Here is a 14,996-nt window from a genome sequence, read left to right on the forward strand (position 1 = left end):
TTAGTTCTTTTTAAAAAAAAAACACAACAAACCCAAGATATGAAATACAGTTTGTTTTATTAAACCTCTTATGGTGTTTACATCTTGTACCAGCTGGAATTGCTGGTATAATGTCTCATGGTAGTTTCCATCACAATCCAGACAACTGTAAATAAAAGATTAAGAGCTTTTAGAAAGATTTTAGTAAATGTAATACTGAAAGTTTATAACCAATTGATGTTAATTTATTTGATGGTTTTAATGCAAGACAAGACTTTAATAGCTCAAAGATTTGCTTGATTTTAAGCAGTCAAGATTACTTAAAGATGACTTCAAGCACAACAGCTCAACTATTCAACAAATGCAGTAAGTTGTTCCATCTCTCTAGACACTTGGAACAGCACTAAAAGTTCTTTTTCCAGAGGCTTGCAAATATTCTGTATCTGTAGGATGATTTTAAAAAAATGGGTTGATGAAATAAATACACTTCATCTACATCCTGCCTCAAGCTTAGGTTCTGAAGGCACACAACATAGAACTTATTTGCAAGTCAGACTGTCTCATCCTATACAGGTGTTTTGTACTATGTATGGAACCACATATAGCTGAAATGCACCAAATTCCTTCAGCAGTTAAAATTCCTAAATTATCCCCAAATCCTTGTACTCAACTGTCACTGTCAGACAGGACAAAAAAAAACAAGTCACATGGATGCAGCTCAAGAGATGGTGAAGAAGAAGCAAACTTTATTTCTTCTCTCACAATTTATAGGTTTCTGACCATGGCCAGGGATTGGGTAGTCAGGATAACACCTATCCAACCACACTGGCCGTAAGAGATGTCCATCAAAAGACGTGTAACAGAAGGAATGCATACATAACTATGTTTATAGTTACTGTCCTGGGAAAGTTGTTTAGAAACTATATCAACAAGCTCCAAAGCTGAGTTTTTCAGGGCGACACTCAACTTCAGTAACAAATGCCCACAGACAATGTAAATAGTTGTCCTTGTTAAACTGACCTGTTTACCAGCATTTACATACTAATGGCTCAGAAGACCTTTATTTATAAATTGAGTGCTGTCCACTATTTTAGTGAGGGCAGTGTCCAACCAGGAACATCAGTCTGAGGTCTTCTCTCTAAATAGCTGTCAACAGGTCTGTCAGGCTAGGTCAGCTGATTTTAAGTTCTCAGCCAGCACTGCAGCTTGCATTCACAGTGCAGAGTACTGCACTGGAGTACTCCAGTTTTCTCCACACAGTAGCAAAGTGCCAAGTAATGAAAGATGGAAAACTGCTGTTGAAAGACCTAGCAAAATTCAAGTTTTTTGATGCATCTTATGATGGCTGTTACAAACACAATTTCATCCCTGTTGGGAACCTGTTTAACCATGGCTGTGTTGAAGCAGATAAACTTTGTCAAGTCCCCAACTCTACAGATTAGATATACAATGTGTATTAAGATTATACCAACCTATGAGTTTTACTCATCTGCCTGCTGCACTGTTCCTTTTTCAGAGACATAGATACCATCCAAGAATTTCCTGATATCCTTGTTCTTGACTGTGGTGGCTTGCTGGATCAAGGCAGCTGCAGATAAAGTGAGACCATTAGCACAAAGCCAAAAGGTCCAAGCCAACTTGTAGCCTTTGTTTATGCTCCAGTATTCCAACTAACAAACAGGACTGTCATCTAGAGACAGGAATTACCAACTTTAAATGCTGTAAGGTGTAATGAAAATAGGATTTCACTGAGCTCATCTTGGCAACTCAAGACAGTGGCACTTCATTACTGCACACATTACAGCTGAGAAGTTTCATGTCAAAAAAGCAGTAGGCACTGACTTGAGAAGAAGGTTCTACAGACTCGACAACCTATCTTTAAGCTTAAAAACAAAATAAGGAACTATGAAAAGCAATTACAGTGACTAGAGCAAAAAAAAAAATCTGGGCTGTTGTTTACCTCAGGGTTTTTAAGGTAAAGAGTTTGCTAAGTTGTTATCTTCAGATAAAAGTTTACATATCAATTTCCACACATCTACTTTCACAAACCTGAATTGGAAACCAACTCAATGTCATTCCCTTCAAGGATCAGCTCATCTTTCTGGGCCTGAGATACTGCGCAGGTAACACCTATGGAAAGGCAAACACATAATCCACACTCCTGAAGGTGTTAAATGTATTACAGAAACAATATTCATGTCCTGTCCCAATTTACATGTCTAGACACTAGTATTTGAGACAGTAATTCCAGGGTTGTCCTCCATCATACAGTTTCAAAATTTAAAGATTAGTGCAAGTCATGCTCTGGAGTGAAAGCTTCAAAAGTGATACTCCTGCCTACCCATTATTACTATAGAGCACCAATCACCAACACTGTGTACAAGCCAGTGATTTTTCCAGCAGGCTCTGTCAGCCAGGTGGTGCCATTTCCTACAGGCTTGTGCTCATTAAGACAAAACTGGAGTTGCTTCAATCAAAAGCCATTAAAAACCACCCGGCCCCTGTCATGTCATGTACCATGCTTATACTAACAATGCTGCAAACACACGAGTAAACACGAGGGCATTTGAGAATCTAACACAAAACTTGAATTTGTAAGGAAAGTAAAAGATGTTTTTACTGTTTGATCTACTTAATCAACAGACACCAGCTTTTAAACCAGCCTTTCACTAATAGTACATGCTGGCTTAAAAAAAAAAGTCAAATACAGTAATCAAACCCACCCTTAATATCCCACAGTGAATCAAAAACCCTGCAACTCTACACTGTTATCTACCAGTGTTTTGGGGTAAGTCTGATGCCTTCCTCTACAGTCACCCCAAAACACCATCAGTCACATTAAATGTCCATACCCATAGGTCCTTTACCTCACCAGAAGTGGAATTAGAAAACTACAAATGGATAAGGGAAGTCTTTCCTACAGTCTTTATGTAACTCTGTTTATGACAAGTTTTGTTGCCTCCTTTCAGAAGTTTAACAAGCTTCATCAAGTGCCTGCCTTTCTGTTAGACATTTTACTGAAACTCCGAGTGTGCAAGATGTAAAAACAGCTAATCAGAAGGCAATTTCTAAGTTTATTGTGCATGCTCTTAGATAATCAACAAATTCAAACTAGAACATCTTAAAGACCAAAATTATGATATCGTATGAAACTAGTTCACGTATAATGTTTTAAAACAGAAGCACCCACAGGTTAACAACTATAAACACTGTTAAGATCTCCCAGTGATTAAAGTAAATCCTGGACTCCTTGTATTACAAATTGGTTATTAGATAGCTCTTGCTAGTAAAGATAAATTACAGTCATTTTTAATAATAAATTAATAATTTGTTTATTAATAATTATTTATTAATAAATAAGTGGCAATGGTATTGTAAGATTATATAAATTCAGACAAGCACATACTGCTCCAACAATTATTCATCCTCTCCCACTCTCAGTGGCAGAGTCCAAAGAAAACAGCTTGGAAAGTCTACTTAAAACCAGCAGAATCCGCCTCCAGAACTCCAGGCTCACCTGGCCTCATCCGCACTCTGCGAATGTACTTCTCTCCCAGGAAGTTTCGGATCTCCACAAGTGAGCCATTGTCCTGTATGACTACATTGATTGGGAAGTGAGCGTACACCGACCTCATCTTGTAGCGAAAGCCCTGGGATACAGGACATAACCAGATATTGAAAGCAGAACACACCTCAGAGGCAAAACACATGCAAGATGTATCAACAGCTTCTGAAAAAGGCCAGGACACTGAGCCCAAGAGACATTTGTGCTTTCCTCCACTTGCAGAACTTGCTTGACAGGAAAGGCAAGACAAAAACCAAAAGGAGAAAGAAGCTGCATCTTGGATGCTTAGAAACACTCTCCATATAATGTAAAAGGCTCTCCCTGCAGTAACAAAAAGGCAGCAGCTATCCTGGTTCCAAACACAACTTACCAGAGTGACCCCCTTGATCATGTTCTGTACATGGCTGCAAATTGTTCGAACTGTTGCCAGCTCCTTTCTGTTACCCCACCACTTGTCAACACGCAGCTGCATCAAAAAAAACACATTAACGAAGCCTTCAGCTACACGTCAAAAACAGCAACAAAATAATTTTGTGACAAATGAAGAGCAAAACTTTCAGATAAACTGCTTTAAGCCCACCAAACAAAAACACAGAGTTATTTTGTTTCTTTGGCAGACTACTAAAAGTCCCCCTAGCTCTTATACTTTATATCCTAACGCTCAGACACGTGAGAAACGCTTGTTTCTTCAGGTCCTGACACTAAGTCTTCAAAAGACCTGAGGTAGGAAAATACATAATCTTGAGCTAAAGGATGCATCAGCAATTGTTATGTGCAATATTTTAAAGTCTGCCTTCTATGCATAATCCTAAACGCATAAACTTAAATGAAACGCTGTGTGTGGATCCACTGTTTTAGCGGACCACTCAATCTTTGTGGAACAGTAGCTGACATCAGCCACTCTTAGTATTTTGAGACAATATGAAAAGTTATGAATTTATTTACAGAATATCTGCTCTCCTAATATAACTTGCAGTTTCTAGAAATCAAATAAACTGATTCTTATCCTCTAGAAGAACCACTCTGTAGAACAGTATACAATGATCAAGCCCTTTCCCTGTACCTGTCACTAAAGAGCAATGCAATCAACATATTCACTCCCAGTGCCCAAGGAGGCCCCACGCCTCCGTCAGACCCACCTCTCTCAGGAAACACCCTTATAATAGCAAAACCTTCACATGCACACCCGCAGCTGAGCACTTTCGGTCACTCTCCTACATCACCGAGAAGTTTTTAAGCCAAATGTAAAGATCCCCTCTGTCTCTGGGCAAGTCCAAACGAAACGGCCTGCGCAGCACTCACTTTCTTGTGCTTCTTTCCCAGGAGGGACAGTTCCACGTTGATGTGGTTAAAATCTCTCCGCAAGGTTCCTCGGGGCCCCTTCACAATGACCGTCCGGCCCTTCAGCGAAACTCCCACTGCGAACCAAAGGCGGACACGCGTTACGGGCTGCGGGGGCGGCACCGCCGGGCGCCTCCCGAACGCGGCGGAACTGACCTTGCTCGGGGATGTCCACGGTCTGGTTGCTGAGGATGGTCTTCATCCTGCGGGAGACAAGCAGAAAGGCGGGAGGCTCCCTCGGCCTTGTGCCTGCGGGAACCCCATCCACTCCTCCCCCGCGAGACCCGACGTCCCCCCCGGCTCTGCCACCGCCAGGCTCCGCTCTCAGCACCGGCGCCCCGGGCCCGGAGCGCGGCGGGACGCGGCGGCCTCAACGGGGCCTTGCCGGGAAGGAGCCGTGCCGGGGCTCTCTCGCGCGGGCTGCGGGACAGGAGGCGCCGGCGGGGCCCGGAGCCGTCCCGGGGGGCTGCCCGCGCGCGGCCGGGGCGCTGGGGACCCGCGCGCCGCGGATGCTCCCGGATTATCCCGGCGATCCCGGGCGATCTCGGCGGCATCGCCGAGCCTCACCTCGCAGCGCGCAGCGCCAAAAGAGACAGCGTATGACGTCATCGCGTACTTGTAGCCGCTCCGGCCCCGTGACGTCATCGCGCCGAGGGAGCCGTCCGGTAGGCCAGAGTAGCCGAGTCGGCCGAGCGCGTCGATCGGGGTGGGCGCCGCCATGTCGCTGCTGCTGCCGCGGGGTCGGTGCGGGGCCGCCGCTGCCCGGGGGCTGCTGGTGCCGCGGGACCGGGCCCGGGTGAGTGGCGCCGTGTGCCCCAGGGGCTGCGGGCAGCAGGACGGGCGGGGGGTTGCAGTACGGCACACACGGCAGGAGGAGACCCTGAGGTGCTGTGCCGAGCCGGTCTGTCGTGGTGGCGCGGGACAGTGCGGGATGGCCGCGGGCAGAGCCCGGGAAGGACCGTCCCAGCCCCGCACGGACGGACGCATCCCCACGGCACCCCGGGCCCGCTCCCACGGGACTGCGCCCGGCAGCTACCGGGAACCGTGGCAACGCTGCTTCCTGCGGCCTCGAAACACCGGAGTAACCCTCGCAGTCTCGTTACACAGAATCTGTTAGGTTGGAAAGACCCCTGAGATCATCCAGTCCAACCTGTGACCGAACAACACCTGGTCAAACAGACCCTGGCACTGAGCACCACAGCCAGTCTTTCCTTAAGACCCTAATCACCCTTTCTGGGAAGAAATTCTTCCTGATGTCCAAACGAAGCCTCCCCCGGTGTAGCTTAAGACCACGTTCTCTCATCCTGTCGCTGGTTGCCTGGGGAAGAAGCCCATACCCACCTTCTGTCAGGCAATTGTAGAGACCAGTCAGTTCCTCCCTGAGCCTCCTTTTCTCCAGGCTGAACACCCCCAGCTCTCTCAGCTTCTCCTCACAACCCCTGTGCTGCAGACCCTTCCCCAGTTCCTTTGCCCTTATCTGGACATGCTCCAGCCCCTCAACATCTTTCTTGTAGTGAGGGCCCCCGAACTGCACACAGGATTTGAGGTGTGGCCTCACCAATGCTGAGGACGGGGGAATTTTATGTTACTCTCTATAACTTAGTGTGGTGTTATGATAGATAAGTCTGTTTCATGTGGCTTAAAAAAAAAAAGAATTATACATGTAACTTAAAAATCACTGGGAGAATGCTTACACAAAACATGCATTAACCAGCAAAAGGGCAAATTGTTGTTTAACACCAGCATGTTTGTTACTAAATAAATTACAATTTTGCTTGTTTTAGGTTTCAGGGAGCCATGTGTGTAACCAGTATGGAACATCAGGTTCTTTGCCAGGGGAAAAAAAAGAGTTCCTGCAAAATGGACCAGACTTACAAGACTTTGTCACTGGAGATTTGTCCGACAAGAACACATGGGCTGAGTATAAAGGCAATTTAAAGCGTGAGAAAGGAGAAAGGTAACAATGATTTTAAGCAACTTTAGTTGCTTCCCAGCACGATCTTGCACATTTAATAATAACTACAAAATATATCCTATGTATCCTTATTAAATTCCTCCCTACCGCATTGCAAATTTAATGATTATTCAAGAAAGTACAACTGTCATTAACTTCAAAACCATAACAAAATGTGGAGATGTGGTGGTATTTTCTTGAGTGCCAGTAATTTAATTACAAATATACATCAGTAAGTGAATGTGTTGAACAAATACTCCTGGTAGAGAAAACAAAAAATGAAGACTGAAGTTTAAAAAATATTTAAACCCCCATATTTCCATTCATAGATTGATCAGACTTTCTGATAGCTGTGCAATATCCACTGTCATTAATTGTTGCACTCTTCAGTGTGGCACTGTTCAGTCCTTCTGGAACAGTGAACAGTTTTAAATTTTTCAGTGGCAACAATTCCTGTGCTTGAGTGTTGGCTTGATGATGAACAGGGAAGACATGGTCTGGCCATGAATGATGCTAACATTAATTGCTAAGTGGCACCAGTTTTCAAGGGACCTTTCCTTGTTGGGATCTGTAGCAAATTAAAACAAATCTATTAATGAAATTTACCATGTAAGTAGTTTATTAATCTTTATGTTTGCTTGGTGTTATTCAGGCTGCATCTTCCTCCATGGCTGAAAACAAAGATTCCCATGGGAAAGAACTACAATAAACTAAAGAATACCTTGAGAAGTTTAAATCTTCATACAGTAAGTCTGGCACCAACCAAGTGTTCCTGTAGAAATACAGCAAATTTTACATTTTTCTCTGTGGAGGACAGGTGGAAACCATGTCTTGCGTGATCTTCTGTGCTGAAACCAAGCTCAGTGCTGATCCTTTTTGCTAGTAATGAAATTTACCCCTAAAAAATATGGGTAAATCTGACAGATTTAGTGTTTTTTCTACTGTGATTTTAAGTACTGAGATTTACTACTTACATCACCAGAGATTAGAAGATGCTATGTGCAACTGTTTTTAATGGAAACACACACAATTTCAGAGTTACATACTTGATTTTCATGAAAAGAAACTGTACAGATTTCATTAATTATACTTTCCAGATAGTAAAAAATGGTAGGAATGCACAGAGGGTATTTTTTTCTTTTTTTTTTTCCGACTGAGTTCATTGTCTAATGAATCACATACTTTGTGAACATTTTATCAGTCCTTAAATTTAAAATATTAATGATAGTGTGCACTAATTAATCAGACAGTTATGTGGCTGAGCAGTTTTTGCAGTTTTGAAGTAGAGAAAATAATGGTTATGGGTATTGGGAAGCAGTTCTCTTCCTATCTGTTCTACTGACTTGTTAAAAACAGCAGGGAACTGTTAACTTCATTTATCACAGAAGGCTACTATTAAAAGTAGGCTACTATTAAAATCCATCAATAATAATAATAATTTTCAAAAATAATATGGAAAAATCCAGGTACAGTACAGCTTTTCACCTTCAGGTATGTGAAGAAGCACGTTGTCCCAACATTGGAGAATGCTGGGGAGGTGGGGAATATGCCACAGCGACAGCTACTATTATGGTGAGTCATTAACCATTTCTTAAATGTTCTATTAATGTCTGATCTGTTTGTACTCTATTGTTGGATCTCTGCTGTATTGGAGTGGGTTTATTACAATAAATTTAGAGTAAAGCACTGTCCTAGTATTTTTTTTTGCTTACTGTTAGGATTTATTCCCTGTAGCTTATCCCCTGTAGCTATTTCCCAGCTGAGCAACAGTGATATGTACTGTGTAAAGGTAGGAATGTCTTTCATGTTCCAGCTGATGGGTGACACGTGCACCAGAGGCTGCAGATTTTGTTCAGTAAAGACTGCAAAAAACCCCGCTCCACTGGATCCACAGGAGCCTTACAACACAGCCAAGGCTATCGCGGAGTGGGGCTTGGACTACGTGGTGCTGACTTCAGTGGACAGAGACGGTGCGTACCCTGGCTGTCCTCACGCCACTCTGAGCTCTCACAGCGGTTCCGTGGCTACACACAGGCCCCAGAAACATTTATCTGCACAGCTGCCCAGGAGAAAATGTTCATACAACCGTGCTGAAATTTTGCACAGTTCCTACATATTCTTAGTATTTCTCCATGGCTGGTGAAATACAACAGAAATTACGCTTTTAGTAAACATCAATAAATACTACAACACTAAATATTTTATAACTAATTTTTAGCAGAATGCATTCATATACGTACACCATGTTCTGTTACTTGGATAGCAAAAAGACAGACATTTATATAAAATGCCATTGCAGAACTTCCTTCCAAACACTAAACCTAGAATATATTACATGTAGCAAAACTGAAAGTTGTGTTTTCCTAATGAAGTAGGAAGTAGCTCCCTTGCAGGAGCTCCCTTGTGGTGATACCATATTGGTGAAGAAAGCCATTGTAAAAACTGTTCAGTATGATGGAAAGTCCAATAGCTTCAAAGGGGCTTAAGAGAGCACTAATATATATTTCTCAATTTTTGTACGACTGTTTTTCAGACCAGAACTATAAATAGGTAAAGCCATTCTGTGCTCAGGGAGACAGGGAACCTAGAGACAGGTAAATCTGAACTCTGCCCTGGGCAATCACAGTTAGACTTTGTGCAGAGGCTTTGTAGGATATCTTCTGTAAGCCCTTGGCATAAGAAGTGAGTTAAGACTGGGGTTTGCTGCTTTATTATTTTGCATTTAAGGTTTGATTCTGATGGTTTTTTTGTCCTTTGGTAATAAATACATTTCTTGAACAGAAAGGTTAACTGAAAAATTGAAATGCTTCTAGATCTACCTGATGGTGGAGCAGAACACTTCGCAAAGACAGTCTTGCATCTGAAAGAAAGGTGTGTCATTGATGTATTAACTGTTATTGTTAAAATTTTAGAATGTGATACTGCCTGTGGTTCAAAGCACCTTTAGCTTTGTTATTGTAGTTATTTTTTGTTAGCTCCTTTAGCTGGGTTGTTCCAGGAGCCATGCAAATACAAAAGCCTGCCTCTAGCCTGTCTGTGCCCCCTTTTTTCCCCTTTCTTCATCTTTCTCATAGAATGCCCCCAAACTGTTTTGAATTAGGATGCATTTCCAGTTCATCCCAAGCTTATTTAAAGCTAAGCACTGGATTCTTTCTTAGCACAGACAGCTGGTTTACCAGGAAATGAATACATTCTTCTGGGGTATGTTCATTCCTGAAGCATGGGGCTCAAACACAGCAGAGTTAGGTAACACTGTCACCATGTGACCAAAGGAGTCTGGTTTCTCATTCAGAATTGATGAAATTGCTTTTCATTTTGCCATTTCCAAGTCTGTGATTGTACCTTCCTGCTTTCCCTGGCGGTGCTGCCTTCACCCTCTATTGGTGCTCTATATGCGATTTGACAGCACACTTGTTTGCCTGCAGAATTAATTTGTATAACCTCATTTAAGTCTTTATCCAGTGTATCTTGGGGCTTGAAGGGTTTCTGCAATTTTCCCCACATGCCTTTTTGAGCTGAAATTGGCTCCTGGACATCAAGACCAGACTCAGAGTCTTCTTACTCCACTAGCAGAATATAGCTCCTCTGTATTTTGGAGCTATCATCTTAGAAAAAACAAATTCCTGGTTTTACTCATATGAGCTGAAATACATCAAAAGAGAAATAATAAATATAAAATCAATTCCAACAGTCTCTCAAACATTCACATGCACTGTTTGTATTTTTTAACATGTCTTTGTTACAGGTTAATGTAATACAAGTTTGTTAGAAAGTGTTTGCCGAAACCTGTTGGTTTAGAATTATTCTGAATTAACTGCTTTGCTTATTAGAATGTCATGAGTTCAGTTACAGGAGTTTTGGGGTATTTTTGCTGTCCTGAGTTTTTTAGCAACACTGACAAAATGACACAGGTCTCTTTTGTCTCTCGTTTTCAGGAATCCAAAAATCCTGGTGGAATGCCTAACTCCCGATTTCCGAGGGGACCTTAAAGCAGTGGAGAAAGTCGCCTTGTCGGGGCTGGATGTGTATGCCCACAACGTAGAAACGGTGCCGGCACTGCAGAGGTGAGCAATAGCTGGCTTCGGGTGTACGGGATGAGGGAGCGGGACCGGGCTGTGGGCCGGGTGCGGAGCAGAGAGGGGCCGGGGGCAGGGCGGGGCCGGGCTGAGGGGCCGGGGGCGGGGCGGGGCCGGGCTGAGGGGCCGGGGGCGGGCTGAGGGGCCGGGGGCGGGCTGAGGGGCCGGGGCCGGGCTGAGGGGCCGGGCCCGTTCCCGGCCTGCCCCGCGCGCGCTGCCACCGAGCCCGCCGCTGCCGGCAGGGGGCGCGCGCGGCGCGGGCCTGGGTCGGTGCCGCGGCGCCTGAGCCCAACCCGTCCCGTCGCCGGTGTCCAACTGCACGGCCAAAATCCTCTGCTCTGCCACTTCTCAGAAACTGGCAGAACGCGCCTGTCTGGCGTCTCTAACTTCTGTGTGCCCTTCCACGCGTTTTTCCCCTTTGTGCTGGAAATGTGCGAAGGAAGGTCCGCGACCCCCGAGCCAACTTTGAGCAGTCTGTCCGTGTGCTGAAACACGCCAAAGAGGTGCAGCCCGGTGTCATTTCCAAAACCTCCCTTATGCTGGGGCTAGGCGAGACGGACGAGCAAATATATTCCACAATGAAACGTAAGTTGCTGTTGAAACAGATGCCAGAATTCACAGGTATGATTTTTACTGTGTTGGAAAACAATTGTAATCATTTTTGCCTCTACATGCAAATCAGTTTGCTGGTGCAGGAAATGTTTTTTTCAGAATTCAGAAAGACTGCATTTCTGAAATATTTTGTCTTCGTATAGCTTAAAGATACAATTTGACAGGTAAATCCATGATTTCCCTTGTGATTCTTCTGCCACTAACAAGGAATTTTGTTTTTACAGTATTGCGAGAAGCAGATGTAGATTGTTTGACCCTAGGACAGTATATGCAACCAACAAAACGTCACCTAAAGGTAAAAGTGCCTTTAATTTACAGGCAGAATTACAGTCTGTACCTTGCATAGTCATCTTTATTCTAACTGCAGATGTTGGGAAAAATATCCTTCCTTGTTTAGCCTGACAATGATTGTCTGTTAGGGGCTCTTCACTAAGAATGATCTCAGCCATCTAACACCTTCCATCTTGTGCAGACTTCCCAGTGCTAGTTTCTGCTGTTAGCCAGGGAGACAGCTGGAGCTGAGGCATGATTCTGGAAAACAAGAGCTTCAGTGTATGCCTCAAATGTAACTGCTCAAGCCAGCGCCCCTTCCCTGCCTTACAGGCTCTCCCTTAATGGTGCCACTTCAGCTGGGAAATTTACCATTTTCTGCTTCTGCAATCTGTCCAGAAATTTGCTCTCTGATATTTTCCTGTATTTCACTGAATTGACTGTTAGTGAAGAGATTTGTAGGACTATTGTGGTTCTTCACTAACTTGTGACAGGACAGGAAAAAAGGTTTGCTTGGAAGGACCATTCAGAAACAGAATGAAGAAAAACAACTAGAAATTAAATTCTGAACTTTTCAGCTAAGTATGTAAAGCAAATAAAATACATTTGCTTGGTAGAAAGCAAAGAGCAAAAATGCAGTCTGTGACTTCACTGATGAAAGCTTTGGAGTGAAAAATTTTGAACTTGCAATATAACTGTATTTTATTTCACTGTATGCTAGCTATAGCAATTTCCTTTGCTTTAATACTTGAACAAAATTAATTCTTTTCCCCCAGGTCGAGGAGTACATAACTCCTGAGAAGTTTAAGTACTGGGAAAAAGTAGGAAATGATCTTGGATTCCATTACACTGCTAGTGGGCCTTTAGTGCGTTCTTCCTATAAAGCAGGTAAATTACTGAAAGGCATTGGATTATTTAGCATGTAACATTTTATTATACAAAACTGAAATGGTGAAATAATGTGCAACAAAGCTCACCTCAGCTGAAGGACACCTTGCACAGTTATCTGTATTTTTAAAATTATTTACACTATTTCCTATAGGTCATCCAAATGCATCAGTATGACAGTAATTAGTATTTGTACAATAGCAGTGCTGCTTAACCTAATTTTTTCTCCAAACATATTTTGTGCTAAATGTGTGAGACAGGATAAAGGGTACCAAATTTTCAAGCTTTCCTTCACGTTCTGTCTCTTGAATACTTCTGGGTTCAACAAGGTCCTTGTTTGTGATGCAATTTGGTTGCTTTAGGCTTAATTTATTTAACGTGCTTTAAAAATAATTAGAGACACTTATGGCAGTGCTTTTTCTGACAAAGCACTGGGTATGAAGTAGCAGCTGATATTAATGGAACTGTTGTGTAGGTACAAAATCCTGCTTTTTCTTTTTAAGGAAAGAGCAGAGAAGACACCTGGGGTACTGTGCTGCTCAGTCTGTTTTAATGCCAGCTCAAGCAAGATTTATAGCAGGTTTCACTATAACTTGCTGATACTTTATGAAACAGGAATTCAATTTTAATTAAATTGATTCACTTTTGCCTGTTGTAATGCACAAAGCAACAGAGCTATTTAATAAAACTTAACAGGAGGAAAATCAGGATTTTGGGAGTGGAGGGGCTGTGTGTTGGGTTACAGTTTTGAGGGGTTTTTAGATACTGCTGTATGTATTGGGAATGCTGTTATATAGAATTGAATTCCTATAAAATAACTGGTAAAAACAATTGTACTGAAGAACAGAACGCTCATGGTTAAATTAGAATGTATTCTTTTGCCTTATTTTATTTAAATACCTACAGATAATTTTAGTGTTTATTCTTTTTCCTTTTAATTAGGTGAATTCTTCTTGAAGAACTTAGTAGAAAAAAGAAAGACAAAAGCCATCTGAAAATGAGAGTGAACCTATTTAAAGCAGCCAGTTTAAAGAATCCTTTTTTCAGGGCATATTTATACTCAGTTCCAGAAACAGAGAATAACAGATGGTGGCTATATGAATAAACTTACTATCTTTCCAGAACAACTTTTTCTCATCAAAACACATTATTTTACCTCATTTCTCCTGTCAAGGCTACAACAACAGAGTACTTCTAGTGGTCAACAAAAAGAAAGAAGATAGAACTGATTTTGAAAGAGTGATGGAACTGAGGTGGAAGAAATAAACATAAGCTGGGAACAAAGACGGGGCAGATTTATAGGTCTGTTATGACTGTCAGCATTGCTGCAGTTAATACCTGTAAAGGTGCTGATAGTAATTTGAAAGGTACTGATACTGCGGTGTATCTTACTATTATGTAACATAAGCTTGCAGGGGGGCTCTGGGAACTATAGGAGTTCTAAAGAAAGACTCTGTACATGATAATGCACCAGATTAGGGCTTTCTTGAACTGTGCCAGTGAAAGTATAGTGATACTCCTTCAAAAGACAGTATCTCTTACCTGCATCAGAGAAAATGAGCTGTGCCATTCTGATAGCTAAAGCTTTTCCAGAGCTTGCATGTCTCCCAGTCTGAGCCTTGATATATACAAGGTATCAAACTGAAGGACACAAAATGTTCTTTCTGGCAAGACAATTAACCTTCCGTAGATACCATTAATTTAAACCATTTGGAAAATCAGAGTTGACGTAGGAGCATAAATGGAGCTACCCCTAATTTATGTACGTGACTGTAACAGACCCCACTGAGCTGCACAGATGCTTATTTAGTATTGTATATGCAGACTTGCTGCTATTCTGTACTGTGCTCCTATTGCATGGCTATTGTCTTGTCTTTAAAGGAAAGTTAAAACCCCAGTGGTTGTGTTTGATGGGTCTGGTTACCTACCACTTGAGGCTTGGTTTGGCTGCTAAATCTGAATGCAGAGAAGTGAACCACATTGTGGGTGAAAGATGAAATCTACTGCCTATCACACTAAGCTCAAGCAGAAATAAACACATGGCATATGGTCCATTAACAGCTCTACTTGCCTCTATTTAAAGCAATAATACCAATGATTGTCGCTCCTTAATGCTCAGCTATGGACATTAAATACCATCTCTGAACTAACTTCACGTGTATCTGTGTGAAGTTATTTGGGAAACATCCCAGGACTTTGCTAAGTAGTCCCAAACTCTTATTATGCAGGTAATTCTATGACTGGCTCTAGTACTTTTCTAAACTACTGGAATCTGTAGGACACTGGCCCCTGCACACCCACAACTCAGCAA

General features: G+C 42.5%; 2 protein-coding genes across 5 annotated transcripts; one reads left to right on the forward strand and one right to left on the reverse strand.

Annotated features, from left to right (window-relative positions):
• Window positions 1-40: 40 nt before the first annotated feature.
• Window positions 41-5,539, reverse strand: RPL9 (ribosomal protein L9). 2 transcript variants are annotated; one of them, XM_023925347.2, is made up of 8 exons: window positions 5,453-5,539; window positions 5,042-5,088; window positions 4,847-4,962; window positions 3,915-4,010; window positions 3,497-3,629; window positions 2,029-2,109; window positions 1,452-1,567; window positions 41-145 (listed from the first exon to the last, which is right to left on the reverse strand). In XM_023925347.2, exons 2-7 carry the CDS (start codon window positions 5,085-5,087, stop codon window positions 1,461-1,463), a joined length of 579 nt encoding a protein of 192 aa, XP_023781115.1. In that variant the 5' UTR covers window position 5,088; window positions 5,453-5,539; the 3' UTR covers window positions 41-145; window positions 1,452-1,460. The 2 variants fall into 2 exon arrangements, with proteins under 2 accessions (XP_023781115.1, XP_023781116.1); XM_023925348.2 differs by having other exon boundaries at window positions 41-422.
• On the forward strand, window positions 5,477-14,835 carry LIAS (lipoic acid synthetase). Of its 3 annotated transcripts, none has more exons than XM_086888535.1 (11): window positions 5,477-5,550; window positions 6,670-6,842; window positions 7,492-7,585; window positions 8,331-8,411; window positions 8,653-8,809; window positions 9,653-9,710; window positions 10,775-10,903; window positions 11,355-11,500; window positions 11,752-11,822; window positions 12,574-12,685; window positions 13,628-14,835. In XM_086888535.1, the coding sequence occupies exons 1-11, from the start codon at window positions 5,485-5,487 to the stop codon at window positions 13,678-13,680; spliced, it is 1,140 nt and encodes a 379-aa protein (XP_086744661.1). In that variant the 5' UTR covers window positions 5,477-5,484; the 3' UTR covers window positions 13,681-14,835. The 3 variants fall into 3 exon arrangements, with proteins under 3 accessions (XP_086744661.1, XP_086744660.1, XP_086744662.1); XM_086888534.1 differs by having other exon boundaries at window positions 5,498-5,681; XM_086888536.1 differs by lacking the exon at window positions 5,477-5,550 and adding an exon at window positions 6,354-6,431.
• The last annotated feature ends 161 nt before the right edge of the window (window positions 14,836-14,996 follow it).

The sequence above is a fragment of the Cyanistes caeruleus genome, chromosome 5, assembly GCF_971803275.1.
Source record: "Cyanistes caeruleus chromosome 5, bCyaCae1.hap1.1, whole genome shotgun sequence".
Classification (NCBI taxonomy): Eukaryota; Metazoa; Chordata; class Aves; order Passeriformes; family Paridae; genus Cyanistes; species Cyanistes caeruleus.